The following is a 22,577-nucleotide window of genomic DNA, read 5'->3' on the forward strand; positions in this document are numbered from 1 at the left end:
GAATGCTAACTGAGCCAGCTGTCTAGGCTGTTTAGGCCAATCTGGGGTTCCCAGGTGACTCCGGCATGACTCATGGGTTTCTGGTTGATTAGTAGTGCCTGCTGTCTGGGATGACTGGGCCTTGACTTCTCCCTGCATTGACACGGAATGACCAGAAAAGAACACCTTTACCTTCCAAGAAGGTGATGACGATTATGATCATAATAATTCCAGCAACAGCTACCCCTAGGTAGCGCTTACTAAGTGTGGGGCACTCTTCTGTGAACTTTCTATTCATGCCTGATTTAATCACAGGCATCCTGTGAAGTAAACATTACAATTGTCCTCATCTTACTAATGGGGAATAAAGAAGCCCTGAGAGATTAAGTGACTTGCCCAACGTCACTAGCTAGTAAGTGGTTGAGCCAGGATTTGGATTTCCATGGTTTGACTTCATAGCCCAGGTCACCATTGTATATTTTCAGTCTTGGCAATATAAACCAGGACACTAAAGGAACAGTAAATGAAGCAGGAGGACCTGCTGAGAGAACCGAGGTTGTATAACATGAGAGAGAACATCTGGGGGAAGCTGGGATGGCTGTGTTCTACCTGTTTTCTTTTCAAACGAGTCTTGGTAAAGTGATTGGATTCACGGTGCCTGGAGGGGCCCTCATGAGGAATAGGGAGGAGGCCGTGGTGGCGCCAAGCCACGTGGCAGGATGGGAGCGGCCCTCAGGGTGATTCGGTAGCTCCCTATGTTTCTGACCTTGGACACAGTATGTGATTGGTTCTGTGTCCTTAACTGTGACACGGAAAATTGACACTTCCCTGACTATCTCATGGGATTTTTTCAAATCAAAAAATATTTTTAACCTTGTTGGGAAGGCATGCCACACATACAATAACATCTACCTATCTGAAGATTGTGGTTTGTTGGCTTTCTCTACATTCATAGCTACATTCCTATAACCTCCACGCTTCCTGAGCCTCTCCATCACCCCAGTGGGTTCCTTTCTGCCCCTGCCCGATCAATCCCTCTGACCTCTATCACCGCCTCATAGAATATTTATGACTCTCTCAAATAGCGGGGGAAATGTGTGTATCTTGCTTTGTAAACTCTAAAGTGCACTATGGGGAGTTACTGAAAGAGACGGAGAGAGAGGAGGACAGTGGGTGAGAGTCCTGGGGAGAAAGTGACAGTAAGAAAGGATCAAAAGGGAGAAGTCTATGAGAGGGAGCGTTTGAATAATTAAGAGTGTGAAAAATCTGGCAGGAATTTGAGAGGTGTGATGTGTTGGTTCAGGGAGATGGGAGTCAGTTGGGGATGGCAATGTGGGACGGGCATTTCCACTGAAACTGAAAGTCATCTATTTTGATGCTTTGTTTTCTTTAACTGGCAAGTGTATTGTATTTATATTATCTAAAATCATAGATATATGTACTTGGATTTATTTTTCTATTTTATTTATTTATTTTTTTTGACGGAGTCTCCCTCTGTCACCAGGCTGGAGTGCAGTGGCACAATCTCAGCTCACTGCAACCTCCACTTCCCGGGTTCAAGCGATTCTCCTGCCTCAGCCTCCTGAGTAGCTGGGATTACAGGTGTGCATCACCACACCCAGCTAATTTTTTGTATTTTTAGTAGAGACGGGGTTTCACCATGTTAGCCAGGGTGATCTCAATCTCTTGCCCTTGTGATCTGCCCACCTCAACCTCCCAAAGTGTTGGGATTACAGGTGTGAGCCACCGCGCCCGGCCTGTATTTGGATTTATTTATGTCATCTTATGCTATTTACCCTATTTTCCTATTTTGTACCACCCCTCCCCCTCAATTTTTAGATTGAACAGTCTTTTTCTTTTAGAAGATGATTCTTTTAGATTGAGCAATTTTTCTTTATTTCATCTCTTCTGGGATGAAGTACATATACATTATATTTCCATTCTTTTAGTGGTTATTAAAATGTCAACTTGCATAATTACGAGTCTAATGTTAATCTTCCCATCTAACACAAGGATCTTGGTATGCATTAAATCCCCTTATACCTTTTTGATTTAGATATTATTGTCCAGTATTTTAATCCCTTTTCTACCTCCAACTGTAATAGTAGTAATAGTTATTATTTTAGCTTTATATAGTCGATAATATTTACCTTTGCCAATGTTTACCATTTTCTTTGGTTCATCATTTCTTCCTACAACTCAAGTTTTCTCTTTGATTCAGGTTTTTAAATCCTGAAATCTATGTATTTATGAATGAATGAATAAATGAATGAATGAATGAATGAATGACAGGGTTTTCCTCTGTTGTCCAGGCTGGAGTGCAGGGGTGTAATCATAGCTCACTGCAGCCTTGAACTCCTGGGCTCAAGGGATCCTCCCACCTCAGCCTCCTGAGTAGCTGGGACTACAGGCTCATGCCACCATGCCTGGCTAATTTTTAAAAAAATTTGTGTAGAGATGGGGTCTTGCTATGTTGCCCAGGCTGGACTTGAACTCCTGGGCTCTAGTGACCCTCCCTCCTCAGCCTCCCAAAGTGTTGGGATTATAGGCGTGAGCCACGGTGCCCAGTCCTGAAATGCTCTTTTTTTTTTTTTTTTTTTAAAGACAGAGTCTTGCTCTGTTGCCCAGGCTTGAGTGCAGTGGCACGATCTCAGCTCACTGCAAGCTCCGCCTCCCAGGTTCATGCCATTCTCCTGCCTCAGCCTCCCGAGTAGCTGGGACTACAGGCACCCAAAATGCATCTTTTTAAAGAGAACTTCCCAGGCAGTGTACCTTGAATAGGTTTTGTGTGCTAAGATATTGATTTCTTCAGCCTCAGGGTAGCAGAGTTGGGTCTAGGGCAGTCAGGGCCCCCACAGTAGTCACCCCTCTACTCTACTACAAAACCATCTCCTATTTACTTCAATGTTTGGTAAAAATATTTTTTTATGTATGCAGTCATGTGAAAAAGGTTAGTAAGCCTATTCAGAAATTCTTTCACTCTGTAGTAAACACTCACTTTTTGTTCACATGAAGAGGGCTTTATTTTGTTGTCATTTTTCTATGCTTGTTTAGCTGGGTATAAAACTTAGATTTTTTTTTTTTTTTCAGTTTCTTTTTTTGTTGCACTTGAGATGTCTGAGGACAATCTAATTGTTATATCTACTATGCTGTACTACTAAAAATAAGTAGCCAATTAGAAGGAAGGAAAGGGTGAAAAATGGGTGTTGACTATCAGTCACTTTTAGATTTCTTATCTGTTGATTTCTCTTTCAGAAATCAAGAGGGAAAACGATCTTTCTCATTTCAGGTGATCTTGGTTGAACTGTATCCCAGTGGATTCCAGCGGTCTTTCTTTGATGAAGAGGACCTGAATACCATCGCAGAGGGAGATAATGTGTATGCCTTTCAAGTTCCTCCCTCACCCAGCCCGGGGACTCTCTCAGGTATACCAGGTGCTTTGCACAATTTTATTTGGCTATGATGAGTTACAGGTTTCAGAGGATACTCCTTGGGTGCAAAGGCATAAAACATCCAGTTTTAGCACTTGGAACAGTCACACTTATCCCCGGCATTCATTGTGTGCAGATGGTTGGTATTAAAAATTGTTCAGCTAATACAGGGATTCTGAAAACCTTAGTGAATATCAGAATCACCTGGAGGGCATGTGAAAGCAGATTTCTGGACCCTACCCACAGAGTTTATGATTCGGGTGGCCTGGGGTGGGCCCTAAGAGTTTGTACATCTAACCAAGTTCCCAGGTGATGCTGATGCTGCTGGTCCAGGAACCACACTTTGAGAACCACTATTTGGTATAGATGCTGGAGTCATCTTTGCCGTCAGGATTCCTATGGGTCAAGGCTTGTGTGTGAAGTAAAATGTCTACAAATTTGAGCAGTACATGGTTAAAGGGTTTATTAAATGACTTTTTAACAAAATAGTTCCCCTTCTTAATGCTTGCTTTTCCTATTCTATAGACTGGCTAACATGGTCAATTTCTAACAGTCCTTTTTATTTGTAGGTCAGGATACATGTTGGCCAAATTGCTAGTGAAGAAGACCCATATATATATATATATTTATATTTATATATTTGAGACCCATATATATATATTTGGATGGTTTCTCGCTCTGTCACCCAGGCTGGAGTGCAGTGGCGTGATCTCGGCTCGCTGCAACCTCTGCCTCCTGAGTTCAAGTGATTCTCCTGCCTCAGCCTCCCAAGTAGCTGGGACTACAGGCATCTGCCACCATGCTCGGCTAATTTTTGTATTGGCCAGCCATATTGGCCAGGTTGGTCTCAAACTCCTAACCTCAGGTGATCCACCTGCCTCGGCCTCCGAAAGTCCTGGGATTACAGGTGTAAGCCACTGTGCCCGGCCAGAAGGCCCATATTTAAAGGACCCTATGCCAGTGTTACATTATACCCCAGATGATTCCTATGCCCTGGCCCCACGTTTTGGCCAGCCTAGGTAGCAGGCTATGGGAACTGGATGTTTGCAGTTCTCTGAGTTGACAGGGAGATGCTGGGCACTGGAATCTAGAACAAGACATTAACTGACACTGACTGTGTTACAACCCAGTGAAACAAGTTCTCCTTTCAAATTCAATCAAGGTGGACACATCTTTTCCTTGAAAGTCAACATTTCAGAACTGATTGCAAATGGAGGATAGTCCAATTCCTCTACTTCCTCATTGGTAAAGATTCTCACCCATCTCTGTATACTTCTTATGTTGGCTTTCTAAGAGAGTAGATAAACTGGGGACTCTGTAATGAAGTCATAAAAGCAACCAAAATTATTTTGGGGTATTTTTCAGGTGACTTGAAAAATATTAGTTAAATTCTTGTTCCTGTTTTAAAACTATAGGGTGATGGCCAGGTGCAGTGGCTCACGCCTGAAATCCCAGCACTTTGGGAGGCCAAGGCAGGAGGATCACTTGAGGTCAGGAGTTCAAGACCAGCTTGGCCAACGTGGTGAAACCCCATCTCTATTAAAAATACAAAAAAATTAGCTGGGCGTGGTGGCGCACATCCACAATCCCAGCTACTGGAGAGGCTGAGACAGGAGAATCATTTGAACCTGGAAGGTAGAGTTTGCAGCGAGCCAAGATTGTGCCACTGTACTCCATCTAGCCTGGGGGACAGAGTGAGACTCTGTCTTAAACAAACAAACAAAAAACTATTGGGTGAACACAATTGCAAATTCACTACCATATTCTTGAGCAGCCCTCTAGTGGCCCCCCATTGGTGGTTAATAGATGCTCAAAGAGAAAGAGGGACTAGAGAAGCTAAGGCTCTGACCCAGGAAAGCAGCTCCTTTAGGAATACGAATGAATGTCATTCTCTCTCCTCTAGCTCATCCACTGGGTCTGTCGGTCTCCCCACGCCTGGCAGCCCGTGAGGGACAGCGATTCTCCCTCTCTCTCCACAGTGAGAGCAAGGTGCTAATCCTCTTCTGTAACTTGGTGGGGTCAGGGCAGCAGGCTAGCAGGTATGTTTCACTTTATTCTTTTTTCATGTGGTGTCTGGGATTTGTAGACCTGTACTTGGGAGCCTGTCTAGAGTAAAATTAAACATTTATTCCCAGGGTTAATAAACTAGAAGCCAGAAGTAGGGTCCTTTCTGATTAAGAGGATTAGAAATATCTGCCTTAAGCATTTGGCTAACGTCATCATTCCTAACCATCAGACATCAGAGGCCTTCCTATTAATCAGAGGAACAATTTGTACTGCCCTTACCACTGTTATTTTATATTGTAAAACCTAGGCAGTGCAGTGCTAAAAGAAACTGGCTATAAGAAAAGAGGTGATAATTTGGTTGTCTGTCCAGAAAACCAAGAACTGGAAAGTGATTGGCAGTAAGGAAAGGGTTCAGGAAATTGATGGGTTATATAACAAATATACAAAAACAGATAGCTTTCTTATATAGCCCAAATAAAGTGTTTAAAACACAGAATTACATTAAGATATATTTAGATGGGTAAAATGTTTCTAAAATGTATCTTGAATAATAAACTGGTAAAAACAAAAAGAGATTATTAAATAATAATTAAACTATTATTAATTAGCTCAGCTTTTAAAAATCAATTAGCCCAGCCTTACTTATTGAATAATTCATTAACTCTTTAGTAATATGAAATATATCACTTTTATCATATAATAAATACTTATAGATAGTTGGCCTATTTTGTTTGATTTAATTGCATATTCCTCTGCCTGTATTACAATATTTTAATAATTTCAGAATTATGGTATATTTCATATTACTACAGAGTGAGTGAATTATTCAAAAGTAAGGCTGGGCTAATGGATTTCTTTGTTTCTTTTTATTTTAAATAGTCAACTTTTTACCCCTGCTGTGAATTCACATGTATAAATTTCAGGTTGACTAGAGAGGTAACTATAGAAAAGGAAGCCATGAAACATCTTAAAGATGGCCAAGGTGGCTGGATCACGAGGTCAGGAGTTCGAGACCATCCTGGCTAACACGGTGAAACCCCATCTCTACTAAAAGTACAAAAAACTATCCAGGTGTGGTGGCGCGCACCTGTAGTTCCAGCTACTTGGGAGGCTGTGGCAGGAGAATCGCTGGAACCCAGGAGGCAAATGTTGCAGTCCGCCGAGATCGCACCACTGCACTCCAGCCTGGGCGACAGAACAAGACTGTCTCAAAAAAAAAATTCATCAATAAAGAATAAAAAATAAATTAAAAAAATAAAGACAACATGGGAGAATATTTATGTCCTTGGGTGGGGGCTAGTTTAACATCAAAGTCAGGAGGCTGTAAAGGAAAAGGCTGATGTTTTAAATATATTTAAAATTTTAAACTAAAAGCAAATTTGAAAGGCAAAGGGCAGATGAGGAAAGTTATTTATGCCATGTGAGGGGCGACAGATTTATGTCCATCCTCGAATTTTCCAGCTATTGAAAATGAAGGAGATAAATACCCTTGGTGAAATGAACCACAGGGATGAACATTAGTTCACAGAAGAAATACAAGCATAGGTTAAAATATTCAGCATCAGCCTGGCATGGCGGCTCACGCCTGTAATCCCAGCACTTTGAGAGGCTGAGGCGGGCGGATAACCTGAGGTCAGGAGTTCGAGACCAGCCTGACCAACATGGAGAAACCCCATCCCTACTAAAAATACAAAAGTAGCTGGGTGTGGTGGCTCATGCCTGTAATCCCAGCTACTCGGGAGGCTGAGGCAGAAGAATTGCTTGAACCCGGGAGGCAGAGGTTGCGGTGAGCCGAGATTGCACCATTGCACTCCAGCCTGGGCAACAAGAGTGAAACTCCATCTCAAAAAAAAAAAAAAAAAAAAATCAGCATCATTTGTAGTGGGAGAAATTCTGGTTGCAATAGCAAGATACTATTCTTAACCTCTTAGATTGTTAAATGATTTTTAGAAATTGATAATACTCATTCTGGGCCAGAGTCTGGGGAATCAGGTAAATTGGTATGGCTTTTTTGGAGGACAGTTTGGGAAGAAAGAGCTTTAGTCTTGCCTTTCTACTTCTGGAACTTTACCCTAAGGTAATAATTGTGCGCTCAAAGGTTATGTCCAAGGTTATATCTAGTTCCTGTGATAAGCAAGCATTGTTTAAATAAAAACTTAGAATGCCTCACAGTACAGGATGGATTAAGTAAACTGATCTGTCCATACAACAATGGACGCACAGTGCCCTTGCCTGTCCAGACAGATCACCTCATATTTGTGTTCTACTTTAGCCAATTTTATTCAACAGTTTCACATTCTTACCTCATTGGGTCTTCACACAGGCTTCAGTGAGGCCAGAAGCAGTGAGTGGCTAGTGATTTGTCCATGAGTACCTACGGCAGAGTTAGGGCCCACAGGCGCAGGCCCACCCAGCATTCTGTACACCATGAGCTCACTGCTGTGCGCTTACTATGTTGGGACATGGATACCATGCCCAGTGATGAGAATATTCCTGATACCCCAAACCAAAATTGTGTCATCTGGATTTATGTCTATGCCTTGCCTTCCCTTGGCTCCAAGCTTCTCTTACTCTATTCCCTGCTGTGGGGAAGAGATTTTTTCAGCTAGCTGGTCATTTGGAGTAATCTGTTTACACAGCAGCATCTACCTGGCTTTCTGTCACTGGGCCTCTGTTTACATTGCAGTGTCTCCATTTGTTACAAGGTTCTCTGATTGCAATTTTGTATTGTGTTTGGCTTTAAAAAGCACTTACATTATTTTTAATCGACACATAATTGTACATATTTATGGGGTACAGAGTGATATTTTGATACATGTATATAGTGTGTAATGATCAAATCAGGGTAATTGGCATAACCATCACCGCAAACATTTATCATTTCTTTGTGTTGGGAAGATTCAAAATCCTATCCTCTAGCTATTGAAAGCATACAATAAATTATTGTTAACAATAGTCACTCTATACTGCTATAGAACACTAGAGCTTATTTCTCCTATCTAGCTATAATTTTTATTCATTACCTAACCTTTTCCTAGCCCCCACCAGCCCCTCCCAGCCTCTAGTAGAACCACTATTCTACTCTACTGTTGTGACATTAACTTTTTTAGATTCCACATGAGGGAGTACATGCAGTATTTATCTTTGTGTGCCTGACTTATTTCACTTAACATAATGTCATCCAGCCTCATCCATCTTGCCACAAACAACAGGATTTCATTTCTTTTTTATGGGTGCGTAGTATTCCGTTGTGTATATAGACTACATTTTCTTTTTCATTTCTTTTCCATTCATCCACTGATGTACACTTAGGCTGATTTGGAATCTTGGCTATTGTGAATAGCCCTGCAATAAACACAGGAGTGCAGAGATCTCTTTGACATTATGATCTTTCCTTTGGATAAATACCCAGTAGTGGGATGGCTGGGTCACATGGTGGTTCTATTTTTAGTTTTTTGAAGAACCTCCATGCTTTTCTCTATGGTGTCTCCATTCCCACCAACAGTGTATAAGAGTTCCCTTTTCTCCATATCCTCACCAGCATTTCTTACTTCTTGCCTTTTTGATAATAGCCATCCTAACTGGGCTAAGATGATATCTCATTGGGGTTTTGACTTGCATTTCCCTGATAATTAGTGACGTTGGTCATTTTTTCATATGCCTGTTGGCTACGTGTGTCTTTTTGAGAAATGTCTATTCTGACCCTTTGCCCATTTTTAAATGGGATTCTTTGTTTTTTTTTGCTGTTGAGTTTTTGTGCTTAGCTCTTGTCACTTATCCTGTTGACAGGAAGCCAGGGTTAGAACAACCACTCGTGACTGGTGGATGTTGCTGGTTTTTCCTTTGCTGGGATAACCCGATTTCCTTGGATTTTCAGGTTTGGGCCACCCTTCCTGATAAGGGAAGACAGAGCTGTTTCCTGGGCCCAGCTCCAGCAGTCTATCCTCAGCAAGGTCCGCCATCTTATGAAGAGTGAGGCCCCTTTACAGGTCAGTGGTGTGCATGCGTGTGTGTGGGTGTGTGTATTGGGAGGGGTGGAATTTAGGGTAGCTCAGGAGAGGAGAATTTGCTGTTAAAGAGTGCTCATACTGTTTTATAAAATGACTTAGATTTATGTGCAAGGAAGTAACCATCTTATGGTCTGTAGTGTTTTATTTTTGTGCCATTGCAAAATAACTTTCATGGACAGAGCTTTTTCTTATTAAATCTTTCAAAACACCATTGGGAAAATGGCATTTACATTAAAACGAAATTTTTTTTCACATTTTCCACCACTCCCTAAGCATTTACATTATTATTCCCAATTTTGTATGTTTACGGCTTACCGTAGTTTTTCCTAGAAGATAGCATATTGTAATAAATTGTAACTTTTATGTTTAAATCAACAATTTCAAGGGACTTGAGATAGAATTTCTGTGGAAAATTAAAATGGATGATTATGTCCAAATATGAAAATCTAGATGTTAAAATAAGTTTGTCCAGTTTTTTAAAAACTAAGATAACTCAAAGGAAAACAACATTTGCCTTATTTATTTATTCTCAGATTGATAGTTTCCAAACAAAAACAACATGTTTAAAAACTATTGATTTTTTTGTTTTTAGCTCCTATAATATCAGAAACTATTCTGATGGTTGCTTGACACAGAAGATGTTGAAATTTTTAGGGACAGGTCAGTTGTGTCAGATTCCTGTTGTCCCCTAACTATTCCCGTAGTAAAAGCTTTTTATTTGGGGCACACACAGATCTTATCTCAGAGATAATTCCTCATAATTCATGTTCCTTCCTGCTCAGCAAAAACCATATGTCTGATTTAGGATTTATACCAAAAAACACTTTGTTAAAAACCTTCACTACATTTGTCCCAACTTTTATCTCTAAAGGATTTTGTTCAATGTACTGTAGATCAGATCCACCAAAGTGCCCAAATTAGAAACTCCTCTGCAAGTAGGTCAGTCTATCCAGTGAGAGTTTTGCCTTCTCCCAAACCTTGAGCTACTGATTATCTCAATGGATGAAACTATGCTTTTTTTTTTTTTTTTTTTTTTGAGACGGAGTCTCGCTCTGTCACCCAGGCCGGAGTGCAGTGGTGCGATCTCAGCTCACTGCAAGCTCCGCCTCCCAGGTTCACTCCATTCTCCTGCCTCAGCCTCCCAAGTAGCTGGGACTACAGGCGCCTGCCACTACGCCCAGCTAACTTTTTTGTATTTTTTAGTAGAGACGGGGTTTCACTGTGTTAGCCAGGATGGTCTCGATCTCCTGACCTCGTGATCCGCCGGCCTCGGCCTCCCAGAGTGCTGGGATTACAGGTGTGAGCCACCGCGCCCGGCCGGATGAAACTATTTTCCTGTGAGCATTTAACTCAGCTGCCCTTACTCTTACCTGCTCACACACCTGTCCTGGTTTTTTTTGTTTGTTTGTTTGTTTGTTTGTTTTTTGAGATGGAGTCTCGCTCTGTCGCCAGGCTGGAGTGCAGTGGCGTGATCTCGGCTCACTGCAACCTCCACCTTCTGGGTTCAAGCGATTCTCCTGCCTCAGCCTCCCAAGTAGCTAGGACTACAGGCGAGCACCACCACACCCAGCTAATTTTTGTGTATTTAGTAGACACGGGGTTTCACCGTGTTGGCCAGGATTGTCTCAGTCTCTTGGCGTCATGATCCTCCCGCCTCAACCTCCCAAAGTGCTGGGATTACAGGCATGAGCCACCGCACCCAGCCACACCTGTACTTTTGCCTCCATACCTTTGCAGTCATTTCAGCTTTATTTTATTTTCGAGGCAGGGTCTCACTCTGACACCCAGGCTGGAGTGCAGTGGTGTGGTAATGGCTCACTGCATCTTTGACCTCCCAGGCTCAAGTGATCCTCCCGCCTCCGCCTCCTGAGTAGCTGGGACTACAGGTGTATGGTACTGTACCCAGCTAACTTTTTTTGTTGTTTGTTAGAGACAGTTTCACCATTTTGCCTAGGCTGATCTTGAACTCCTGGGCTCAGTCAATCCATCTGCCTCAGCCTCCCAAAGTGTTGGGATTACAGGTGTGAGCTATTGTGCCCAGCCCAATTTCAATTTTAGAAATGGATCAAGCAATCAATGGGGCCAGCAAAATGCTAATACAGGCAACCTTTGACTCAGCCACACATGCTTTTCCATAGATTCACAGGTAAATGTATGGTCAGACATGATTTTCTGTAGGAGTGATGTGTTCTAGATGGTTGTGAGGCTTCCAGGCTAGCCCACCCACTTAACCTATAATTCTTTTAATACTATATTAAATACTGGTTCAAATATAGTCATTTGAAGAGAATATATTCAGGAGTCTCAACATTGAACTGAAGAGATTAAACATATTGTATTGAAGGTTTGGACATGAACTTCCCTAGCCAAGAATTGAGAGCAGGAAAGTTTCTTACAAAAATGATCAGTTTACTGGATAGGATTAATTTGCATGTATTATGAAAAAAATAAGAGCTATCATTGCCAATTTTTTTTTTTTTTTTAAAGAGATAGAGTCCCACTCTGTTGGCCAGGCTGGAGTGTGGTGGTGTGATCATAGCTCACTGCAGCCTTGAACTCCTGGGCTCAAGTGATCCTTCCACCTCATCCTTCCAAGTAGCTGGGACTACAAGCACCTGCCATCATGCCTGGTTAATTATTTTAAATTTTTTGCAGGGATAGGGTCTCACTGTGTTGCCCAGGTTGGTCTTGAACTCCTGGCCTCAAGAAGTCCTCCCACATTGGCCTCCCAAAGTGCTGGGATTACAGGCATGAGCCACCATGCCTGGCTACCCAAACATTTTTATGGTATTTTGTAAACGGGGGTGTGTGAGGCCAGCACTATTTGTGTGCAGGCAGAATAGGCTGCCTCTGTGCAAATGTTGGTGCCGTGATGATGGCTGGCTTTTGCTGTCCAAACAACAAGGCTCCATTAGGGGCGGAGGAAAAAGAGTTTTCTCCCCCAGATTTAAGTTGACATTCTCCTTAGGGAGAATACCCTTCCATGGCCAACCCTCAAAGACCCTGAAGTCATCTTACTTCCAGACGTTGATTTCGTCTTTGTTGAAGCCCTAGATGAACTGGAACGTGGTTAGAGTCTGGCTAGACGTATGAGCTCCCCGCCCTTCACACTCAAGACCCCCTGCAGCGCAGTTCCAGTTTACCCACCAGCCTTGTGGCGGATGCTCCCTGCACACATCAGCTCCCACAGCCAAAGGGGTCGGCTCACAGCTCTCTGCATCTATTTCGGGTCATTCTGTCCTACCATGTGTCATTCCTCATTCCTGGAATTATGATGCTTTTCTCTTGTTTTCCTCTCATAATTCAACCTATATTTCCTCCATGGTTTTTAAGAAAACATGTCTGCCTTTTACCTCTGTCAGAGTTTGGAGGAAAATTTTATTTTATTTCTGGTTGTCAAGATCATCAGTGATAAATTTAAGCACCTATTTCTTTTATTTGAATGAAGACCCCACTGATTTTTTAAAAAAATTTTGGTAAAAGATATATACATTTATTTATTTTAACCACTCATAAGTGTATATTAATTACATTTACAATGTTGTATCACCATCACTACTGTGTATACTCCGGATTTTTTCATCATCAACAAAAACTTTATTAAACACTATACTGATTAAAACAAAAACTTTATACCTATTAAAAAACTAAAATGTTGCCAGACGTGATGGCTCATGCCCGTACTCCCAGCACTTTGGGAGCCCGAAGCAGGCGGATCACCTGAGGTCAGGAGCTCAAGACCAACCTGGCCAACACGGTGAAACCCCATCTCTACTAAAAATACAAAAGTTAGCCAGGTGTGGTGGCAGGCGCCTGTAATCCCAGCTACTCGGGAGGCTGAGGCAAGAGAATCGCTTGAACTAGAGAGGAGAAGTTTGTAGTGAGCCGAGATTGCACCACTGCACTCCAGCCTGGGTGACAGAGCAAGACTGTCTCAAACAAACAAACAAACAAACAAACTAATAAACTGTACCTATTAAACAACAATTCCCCGTTTTTTCCTCTGCCTAGCTCCTTGTAACTACCACTCTACTTTCTATCTGTATGAATTTTCCTGTTTTAGTTACCTTATATAACTAGAATAATATAATATTTATCTTTTTACATCTGGCTTATTTCACTAAATGTCATGTTTTCAAGGGTCATCTGTGTTGTAGCATATCTCAGAATTTCCTTCATTTTTTTTTTTTCTTTTTTTGAGACGGAGCTTCACTCTTGTTGCCCAGGCTGGAGTGCGATGGTGTGATCTCAGCTCACTGCAACCTCCACCTCCCAGATTCAAGTGATTCTCCTGCCTCAGCCTCCAGAGTAGCTGGGATTACAGGCACCCACCACCACACCTGGCTAATTTTTTTGTATTTTTAGTAGGGACGGGGCTTCTCCATGTTGGTCAGGCTGATCTCAAACTCCTGACCTCAGGTGATCCACCTACCTCAGCCTCCCAAAGTGCTGGGATTACAGGCATGAGCCACCGTGCTGGGCTGCCTTCATTTTTAAGGCTAAATAATATTCTGTCGTGTATATATCCCACATTTTGTTTATCCATTGTTGGTGGACACTCAGGTTGTTTCTTTCTTTTGACTTGTGAATCATGCTGCCATGAACATTGGTGTATAAGTACCTGTTCAAGACCCTCCTTGCGACTCTTAGATATACACCTAAGAGAATTAAAGGTTATATGGTAGTTCAACATTTAACCTTTTGAGAAACTGCTGGACTGTTTTCTACAGCAGCTGTACCATCCATTTTACGTTCCCACCAGCAATGCATAAGGGTTCCACTTTCCCCAAATTCTTGCCAATGCTTGTTATTTTCCATTAAAAAAAAATTAGGCCAGGTGCGGTGGCTCACGCCTGTAATCCCAGCACTTTGGGAGGCCGAGGCGGGTGAGGTCAGGAGATCGAGACCATCCTGGCTAACATGGTGAAACTCCATCTTTACTAAAAATGCAAAAAAAAATTAGCCGGGTGTGGTGGCGGGCACCTGTAGTCCCAGCTACTCGGGAGGCTGAGGCAGAGAATGGCATGAACCTGGGAGGCAGAGCTTGCAGTGAGCCGAGATCGCACAACTGCACTCCAGCCTGGGCAACAGAGCAAAACTCCATCTCAAAAAAAAAAAGAAAATTAAAACAAATTTAATTGCAGGCTGGGCACAGTGGCTTATGCCTGTAATCCCAGCATTTTGGGAGGCCGAGGTGGGTGGATCACCTGAGGTCAGGAGTTCAAGGGCAGCCTGGCCAACATGGTGAAACCCCATCTCTACTAAAAATACAAAAATTAGCCAGGCGTAGTGGCAGGCACCTGTAATTCTAGCTACTCAGGAGGCTGAGGCAGGAGAATCACCTGAACTCGGGAGGCGAAGGTTGTAGTGAGCCGAGACTGTGCCACTGCACTCCAGCCTGGGCGACAGAGTGAGACTTCGTTGTCTCAAAAAAAAATTTAATTATAGCCATCCCAGTGGGTGGGAAGTAGTACCTCAACGTGGTCTTGATTTGCATTTCTCTAATGACTAATGATGTTGCTGATCTTTTCATGGGCTTCTTGGCCATCTGTACATCTTTGGAGAAATATCTACTCAAATGTTCGCCCATTTTTTAATTGAGTTGTTCATTCCATTGAATTTTTAAGAGACATCTTCCATTAAATATGTCATTGTAAGCCTCATTTCAATTTCAGAAAAGTTAGAATATAATAAACACATATCTTAGAATAATAACTAAGGTGCTATCTGTTTATGTGGCTTATTTTAAAATGTATAAATATTTACTTTGTCTGTAAAATATACGTGAGCTGGCTTTTAGAAAATTGCCTCATTGTGGGGATGATAATCATCTTAATAAAGTAGGTTAAGTTACCTATTAAAAATCAATTAACATAATTGATTTATGTTCCATTACATGTACCAGTATCTGCTCCAGTTAAGCATTTGCTATTTAAACACACTGTGTTCATTTTTGAGGGGAAGATGTAAGGTATTAAACACAGTATTACATCACTGCGTTACAAGGTATAGTGTGAATCTTTGAAAAAAAATGAAGTTTTTGTCTCTTAATTTTGAATTCTAATTATTATGGGAATATTCAAAATACACTATGGAAAATAATGATTATGTTTTTTGACGTATGCGCCACTTTAGAGTCTAATTTAAATCAATATAGGGGCTACATAATGATCCATGTCTGTTTTTGTCTTCACAGAACCTAGGGTCTCTGTTCTCCATCCGTGTCGTGGGACTCTCTGTGGCCTGCAGCTATTTGTCTCCGAAGGACAGTCGGCCCCTCTGTCACTGGGCAGTTGACAGGTAAGGGGGAAGGTCCAGGTTCAGTCAGTTGATGAACCCTTTCTTATTTTCCCTTTCTTATTTTACCAGAGTCCTTTGAGGGTATATGTCAATGAGATTGCTCGTAGTATTTGTTATTCTTGATCACTTACCTCTCCAGTACCAGCCGCTATGTTAGATCACTGGGCATATTCTGTGCTTTGAACCCTTATGTCTAGAGAAGCACTATTATGTCTGCTTCAAAGATGGGGGGGACACCAACGTTCTCAGAGGTTAGTTAACTTGATCACACTTAAAAAGCTAGTTAACAGGCAAGCCCAAATTTGAACCCAGATTGATCTAACTAAAACCCAAATTCAGCCAGGCATGGTGGTTCACGCCTGTAATCCCAGCACTTTTGGAGGCTGAGGTGGGTGGATTGCCTGGGGTCAGGATTTTGAGACCAGTCTGGCCAACATGGTGAAACCCCATCTCTACTAAAAATACAAAAAAATTAGCCGGGCGTGGTAGCACATGCCTATAATCCTAGCTACTTGGGAGGCTGAGGCAGGGGAATTGCTTGAACCAGGGAGGTGGAGGTTGCAATGAGCCGAGATCGTGCCACTGCACTCCAGCCTGGGCGACAGAGCAAGACTCCATCTCAAAAAACAAAAACAAAAACAAACCAAAACACCAAATTCGTTCAATTAGGTCATGCTCCTGAATTCAACAGGAATATCTCCCTAGGGTATGTGAAGATTCTACAGCTGATTCATTGGTTCTAATCTGTAAGAGACTGTGGACTGTGCCTGAGGCTTAAAGCCAGTGTGGCTGTGTCTCTGGTAGCTACCTTGATAGGCTTCTGGTGCGTGTGGCCTTGCAAAACAACCCCCAGGTCATTGCAACATCTATGGGGCAGTTCTGCTCTATAAATGAACTGTCTGGCACTTCTCTTTATTTTCCCATAGACCCCCAGGTTCTCAGTAAGGTCCTCTGATTTCCTGACTTGGGCAGCCAAATTCAACCTGACTGAGATGGGCATCTCCCCTTGTAAAAAGACCAGGAACCAGGGTTGTGGGTGAGCCAGAAGGTTCTGTGACCTACACCCCATCCATATCCTCCTTGGCTGGCAGATGCTTTTGCTTTACAGAGTTAGGGGGCAGGAGGAGGGTCATCAAGGGCCTGCTTGGGTCTCCCAGGGAGAGGAACCCCCTTCCCACACTCAGTCTTGGTGATAACCCAAAGTGGTTCTGTAGACTGCCAGCCTGTGAGCTGATTGTCACCAGCCCGTGACAAGAACTTGAGCAGAAGCACTTACGAATGTTAAAGCAATATGACAGAGCAATCTATAATATGATGGATATGATAATTTCTTTTAAAAATGGAACTTATATTTTATATGTCTTTCCTCACCCCCCTTTACTTTTTTATTATTTATGATTTATTTATTTATTCATTTTTGAGATGGAGTCTCGCTTTGTCTTCCAGGCTCAAGTGCAGTGGCACAATCTTGGCTCCCTGCACCCTCCGCCTTCTGGGTTCAAGCGATTTTCCTGCCTCAGCCTCCCAAGTAGCTGGGATTATAGGCACGTGCCACCACACCTGCCTAATTTTTGTATTTTTAGTAGAGACAGGGTTTCATCATGTTGGTCAGGCTGGTCTCGAACTCCTGACCTCAAGTGATCCACCTGCCTCTGCCTCCCAAAGTGGTGGGATTACAGGTGTGAGCCACCGCACCTGGCCTATTATTTCTTTTTATAAAAGTATTGGTCTGCAGTGGTTTGGAAACAAACCATCAAACTGGTCTTTTACCATAGGTAGTTTGAGAAGCACTAGAATTGAGTAGAGTTCTACAGTAAGCTGACCATCCTAAAGGATGTCCTCTTGAGGTCACACCCCTCCTGGCCCACACCTTCCATTCACAGGACATCTTACCTCAGTCTGGCCCCTGTTCACCCCACTCCCATCTCCACCCCACCCCACAATCCCAGTCCCAGCCCTGCTGGTACAGTTCTTTCTGGCATCTGATGTGACCTTACCTCTTTCACAGGGTTCTCCATTTAGCTCTTGCCCTGCTTCTTCCATGCCTATCCCAACATCTCCTTGTTCTGTAGGAAATTCTTTTTTTTCTTTTTGGCAAAATACACAGAACATAAAATTACCTTTTTTTTTTTGAGATGGAGTCTCACTCTGTCACCTAGGCTGGAGTGCAATGGCGCAATCTTGGCTCACTGCAACCTCCACCTCCTGGGTTCAAGCGATTCTCCTGCCTCAGCCTTCCAAGTCTATGAGACTACAGGTGCATGCCACCAGGCCCTGCTAATTGTTTGTATTTTTAGTAGAGACGGGGTTTCACTGTGGTAGCCAAGATGGGCTTGATCTCCTGACCTCGTGATCCACCCGCCTCAGCCTCCCAAAGTGCTGGGATTACAGGCATGAGCCACCACTTAGGGCCAAAATTACATTTTAACCACTTTAAAGTGTACAGTTCAGTGGAATTGTTACATTCACCTTGTTATACATCCATTGCCACCATCCATCTCCAAAAATCTTTCATCTTGCAAAATGGAAACTCTGTACCCATCACACAACATCCCTCCCCTTCCTCTTCCTCACTCTCTGGAAACCACCACTCCACTGTCTGTCACTGTGAATTTGACAACTGTAGATGCCTCAGGTAACAGGAATCATAGTGTTTATCCTTTTGCGTTTGGCTTAATTCACTAAGCACCATGTTTTCAAGGTTCACGTATGTTGTAGCACGCATTAGAATTTCCTTCCTTTTGAAGGCTGAATAAATTCCATTGTATGTATATACCACCTAGAAATATATCTCCTAGAATTTTTTTTGTCTGCTTGAAATCTTCCTCTCCCTCTCTGGGATGCTCAAATATTATTGGGTCTCAGCATTCTACCCCTGGCCCTCCGGGTTCCATTTATGGGTATTTTTTATGTTTTGTTTTGTTTTTTTTTTAGACAAGAGTCTCACTCTGTCGCCCAGGCTGGAGTGCAGTGGCAAATCTTGGCTCACTGCAACCCCCGCCTCCTGGGTTCAAGAAATTCTCCTGCCTCAGCCTCCCGAGCAGCTGGGACTACAGGTGCACACTGCCACCCCTGGCTAATTTTTTGTATTTTAGTATAAACGGGGTTTCACCGTGTTGCCTAGGCTGGTCATGAACTCCTGAGCTCAGGCGATCTGCCTGCCTCTGCCTCCCAAAGTGCCGGGATTACAGGCGTGAGCCACCATGCCTGGCCCCATCCCTGGGTGACCCTACTCTTGGTTCTGTCTACCGCCTTTAGGCCAAAGTCTCCCAGATCCATATCTCCTGCCCAGATTTTTCTCTGGATTGCAGACCTGCCTGTCCTATTTAAATGCCTCATAGACACTGGTAACTAAACACTTGCCAGTCTGAACTCTTCTTGCTTAAAGCTTTTCATTTCCCATCTTTGTGTCTAAATGGTGACACCACCATCTACTCAGGACCGCAGGCTAGGAACCTGGCATCATCACTGACCCCTTCTAATCGCCTACGTGTTATAAACCACTGAGTGGCCTCGCAGTGCCCACGGGATAAAGTTCACACTTGTGAAGGTGACCTACAAGGCACTGCCTCTCCCACGTGGCCCGTCCCTCACTGTGCTGGGACTTTCCAGTAGAAGGCACACACCCTGCCCTCTACTGCTGAGCCCCTCCACCTGTGTGTCCCTTTCCTCTCTGGTTCCCCTGGCTGACTTTTTAAAAAAATTCATTAAATTTTTGGGCCAGGCGTGGTGGCTCACGCCTGTAATCCCAGCACTTCGGGAGGCCGAGGCGGGTGGATCACTTGAGGCCAAAAGTTCAGGTCCAGCCTGGCCAACATGGTGAAACCACATTTCTACTGAAAATACAAAAATTAGCCAGGCGTGGTGGCACACACCTGTAATCCCAGCTACTTGGGAGGCTGAGGCAGGAGAATTGCTTGAACCCGGGATGAGGAGCTTGCAATGAGCCAAGATTATTCCACTGCACTCCAGCCTGGGCAACAGAGCAAGACTCTGTCTCAAAAATAAATAAATCAATAAAATAAAAATAAAGATAAAAATTTCTTAAAGTTTTGTTTATTATTCATTTATTTTTATTTCTATAACTTTCTTGGGTGAATGTTGTCTTCTCACTTATTTACTTTTTTTTTTTTTAAGATTCATGGGTACATGTGCAGGTTTTTACATGGATATATCATGTAACGCTGGAGTTTGCATTTCTATATAACCCATCACTCAAATAGTGAGCATAGTACTCAATAAGTAGTTTTTCAACCCTCTCTCTCTTCTTCCCTCCCCCGTTTTGCAGTGCTCAATATCTATTGTTCCCGTCTTTATGTCCATGTGTACCCACGGTTTAGCTCTCACTTATAAATGAGGACATGTGGTATTTGATTTTCTGTTTCTGCATTCATTCACTTAGGATAATGGCCTCCATTTTCATCCATGTTGCTGCAAAAAAACAGGAATTCTTTTTTTTTTTTTTTTTTTTTTGGCTGTGTAGTGTTCTATGGTGTACATGTACCACATTTTCTTTATCCAATCCACCATTGATGGATACCTGGGTTGACTCCATGGCCTTACTATTATGACTAGTGCTGTGATAAACGTGTGAGTGCAGGTGTCTTTTTGACACAATGATTTATTTTCCTTTGGGTTGATACCCAGGAGCAGAATTGCTGAGTTGAATGGTAGTTCTATTTTTAGTTCTTTGAGAAATCATCATACATTTTTCCATAGGAGTTAAACTAATTTACATTCCAACCAACAGTGTGTAAGCATTCTCTTTTCTCTGCATCCTTGCCAATATCTGTTATTTTCTGACCTTTTAATAATAGCCATCTGCTGATGTGAGATGGTATTTCATTGTGGCTTTAATTTGCATATCCCTGATGATTAGTGCTGTTGAGCAGTTTTTAGTATGTTTGTTGGCCACTTGTATGTCTTCTTTGGAGAGGTGTCTTTCATGTTCTTTGCCCACTTTTTAATAGGATTATTTGTTTTTGTTGATTTAAGTTCCTTATATATTCTGGATATTAGTCCTTTGTCAGATGCATAGTTTGCAAAAATTTTCTCCCATCCTGTAGGCTGCCTCTTTATTCTGTTGATGGCTTCTTTTGCTGTGCAGACCTCTTTAGTTTAATTAAATCCCATTTTTCAATGTTTGTTTATGTTGCATTTGCTTTTGAGGTCTCAGTCATTCCTCTGGCAAAGTCCTGCCCATCTGTCCTCCAGAGCAGCCTGGGGTGTGTGTCCCCAGACACCTGAGTGCATTAGAATGATCTCTTTGTGTGCTCCTCCCATTAGCCTATCAGCCCCTTAAGGGTGGGGATTGTTAGGTATGTACATTTCTTGGAGTAGCATCACTCCATAAACATTGAATAAGGCCCCGTTTCTTTTTGTATCAGAGCTGTGGTCGGGGCAGATAATCTGACCCTCTAGTGACAATCTGATTTCCATGTAAAGAGGGAAGTTGGGTGACAGCCACACCTCTTTCTTTCTGGGACCTCAGGAGTTTTGTACAATAAACTGAGTTTTGTATAATAAACTTGGAGCATGAAAGTAGCAGTTTTCGTTTTCCACTTCCATGTTTAAATTCCAGTTGAAAAGTAGACTGTGGATTGAGGCAGAAAGAGATGAAAATTTTAGGTTTATTAGTAAGACTGGTTTAAAGATGCAGCTTAGATGTGAGTCCAATTTGGGCTTCCAAATGTGTTTCCCCAGAATTAAATTATGCACCCATGGACCTCTGCCAAGGCAGATCTCCCCAATGGCAGGTCTCCCTCGTTGTGGAAATGGAGAATTTGGGGGACCTAAAGAAAGAAGCTTAGATCTAGGGGTCCTCAGTTTGTCTCCTCAGAATGGAATATTTGTCACATATTTCCAGTCTTCCACCTGCAAGGCAGAGCTGCTTCCAGGAAACACAAGGCATGGATGGGGGAGAATGGCAGGTGGCTAGCTTATAGGACATAGGTAGGCCTAATGACAGGAGGTAGAGCCCACGTTCTCCTACAATCCCACCAATCAGATAAGGCACTTCTCCTCCTTTGGAAGGAGTGAGGATGAGGAGGTAGCAACATCCCCACAGCATGGTTCTCCCCATCTACAGGAAAATGAGGGGGCAGTCAGTGTTTTTCCTAATGCATCAGGGCTCGCGGGGCTGGGAGAACTTCTCCCAGACATGCCTTGTTCCTCGCTCCCTCCTGGCTCCCGCAGGAAGGTGCCACAACTCCAGCTCAGACCTGTCCATGCTCAGCCATAGGACTTTTATCAGATCATTTTAGTGATAGCTTGGGACTCATCTGACATCCCCCCTTTTCTTGCAACACATTTGAAACACTCCTTTGGGTGAGGACGTTGCCATCACTTGTATCTGTTCCTATTGATTTCGGGATAAAACCTCATGTCCTCCACTTTGCTGTCTTCCCATCTCTTCTGTATTGAGGCTGATCCACCTTTTCTGAAATGGGCTGGGCCCAAGTAGTTGGAAAGAGCTACAGGTTGACAGGCACTGGGATTTTCTATGCACTGGAGGGTGTGGAAGGTGAAGACTTCTTAGGTTGTGGAGGGGGGCTTAAAGGTGCTCCTTCTGCATTGCAGTGGGGGGAAAGGTGGCAGCTCTCTTTGGGCATCATCAGTATTGGGTATTTGTGTAGGTTGGTCAAGTAGAAGTGCTCTATAGACATTCAGAAGGTAGCTGGGGCTGCAGTGGAACAGCTGATCTATTTCCTCAAAGTAACCCCAAATCTACAGAGCTCACAAGCTCCAATGGGAATGAGGGGAAGGCACTATGAGGTAGGTCTGAAGATCTGAGACGGAGCCTTCAGCAGACTTAGCAGCCTCCAAGGATAGCTGACCTTGGCTTACAGGC

The 22,577-nt window shown here is 42.9% G+C and overlaps 1 protein-coding gene across 2 annotated transcripts in view; it reads left to right on the plus strand.

The window, feature by feature from the left end:
* Positions 1 to 22,577, plus strand: part of USP43 (ubiquitin specific peptidase 43) — an 83,781-nt gene that overhangs the window by 31,481 nt on the left and 29,723 nt on the right. For both annotated transcript variants that reach the window (XM_054459042.2, XM_054459043.2), the window contains exons 6-9: positions 3,269 to 3,404; positions 5,314 to 5,449; positions 9,295 to 9,406; positions 15,624 to 15,727. In XM_054459042.2, the coding sequence (XP_054315017.2) occupies positions 3,269 to 3,404; positions 5,314 to 5,449; positions 9,295 to 9,406; positions 15,624 to 15,727 (488 nt within the window). The remainder of the gene's footprint in view (positions 1 to 3,268; positions 3,405 to 5,313; positions 5,450 to 9,294; positions 9,407 to 15,623; positions 15,728 to 22,577) is intronic.

The sequence above is a fragment of the Pongo pygmaeus genome, chromosome 19, assembly GCF_028885625.2.
Source record: "Pongo pygmaeus isolate AG05252 chromosome 19, NHGRI_mPonPyg2-v2.0_pri, whole genome shotgun sequence".
Lineage (NCBI taxonomy): Eukaryota > Metazoa > Chordata > Mammalia > Primates > Hominidae > Pongo > Pongo pygmaeus.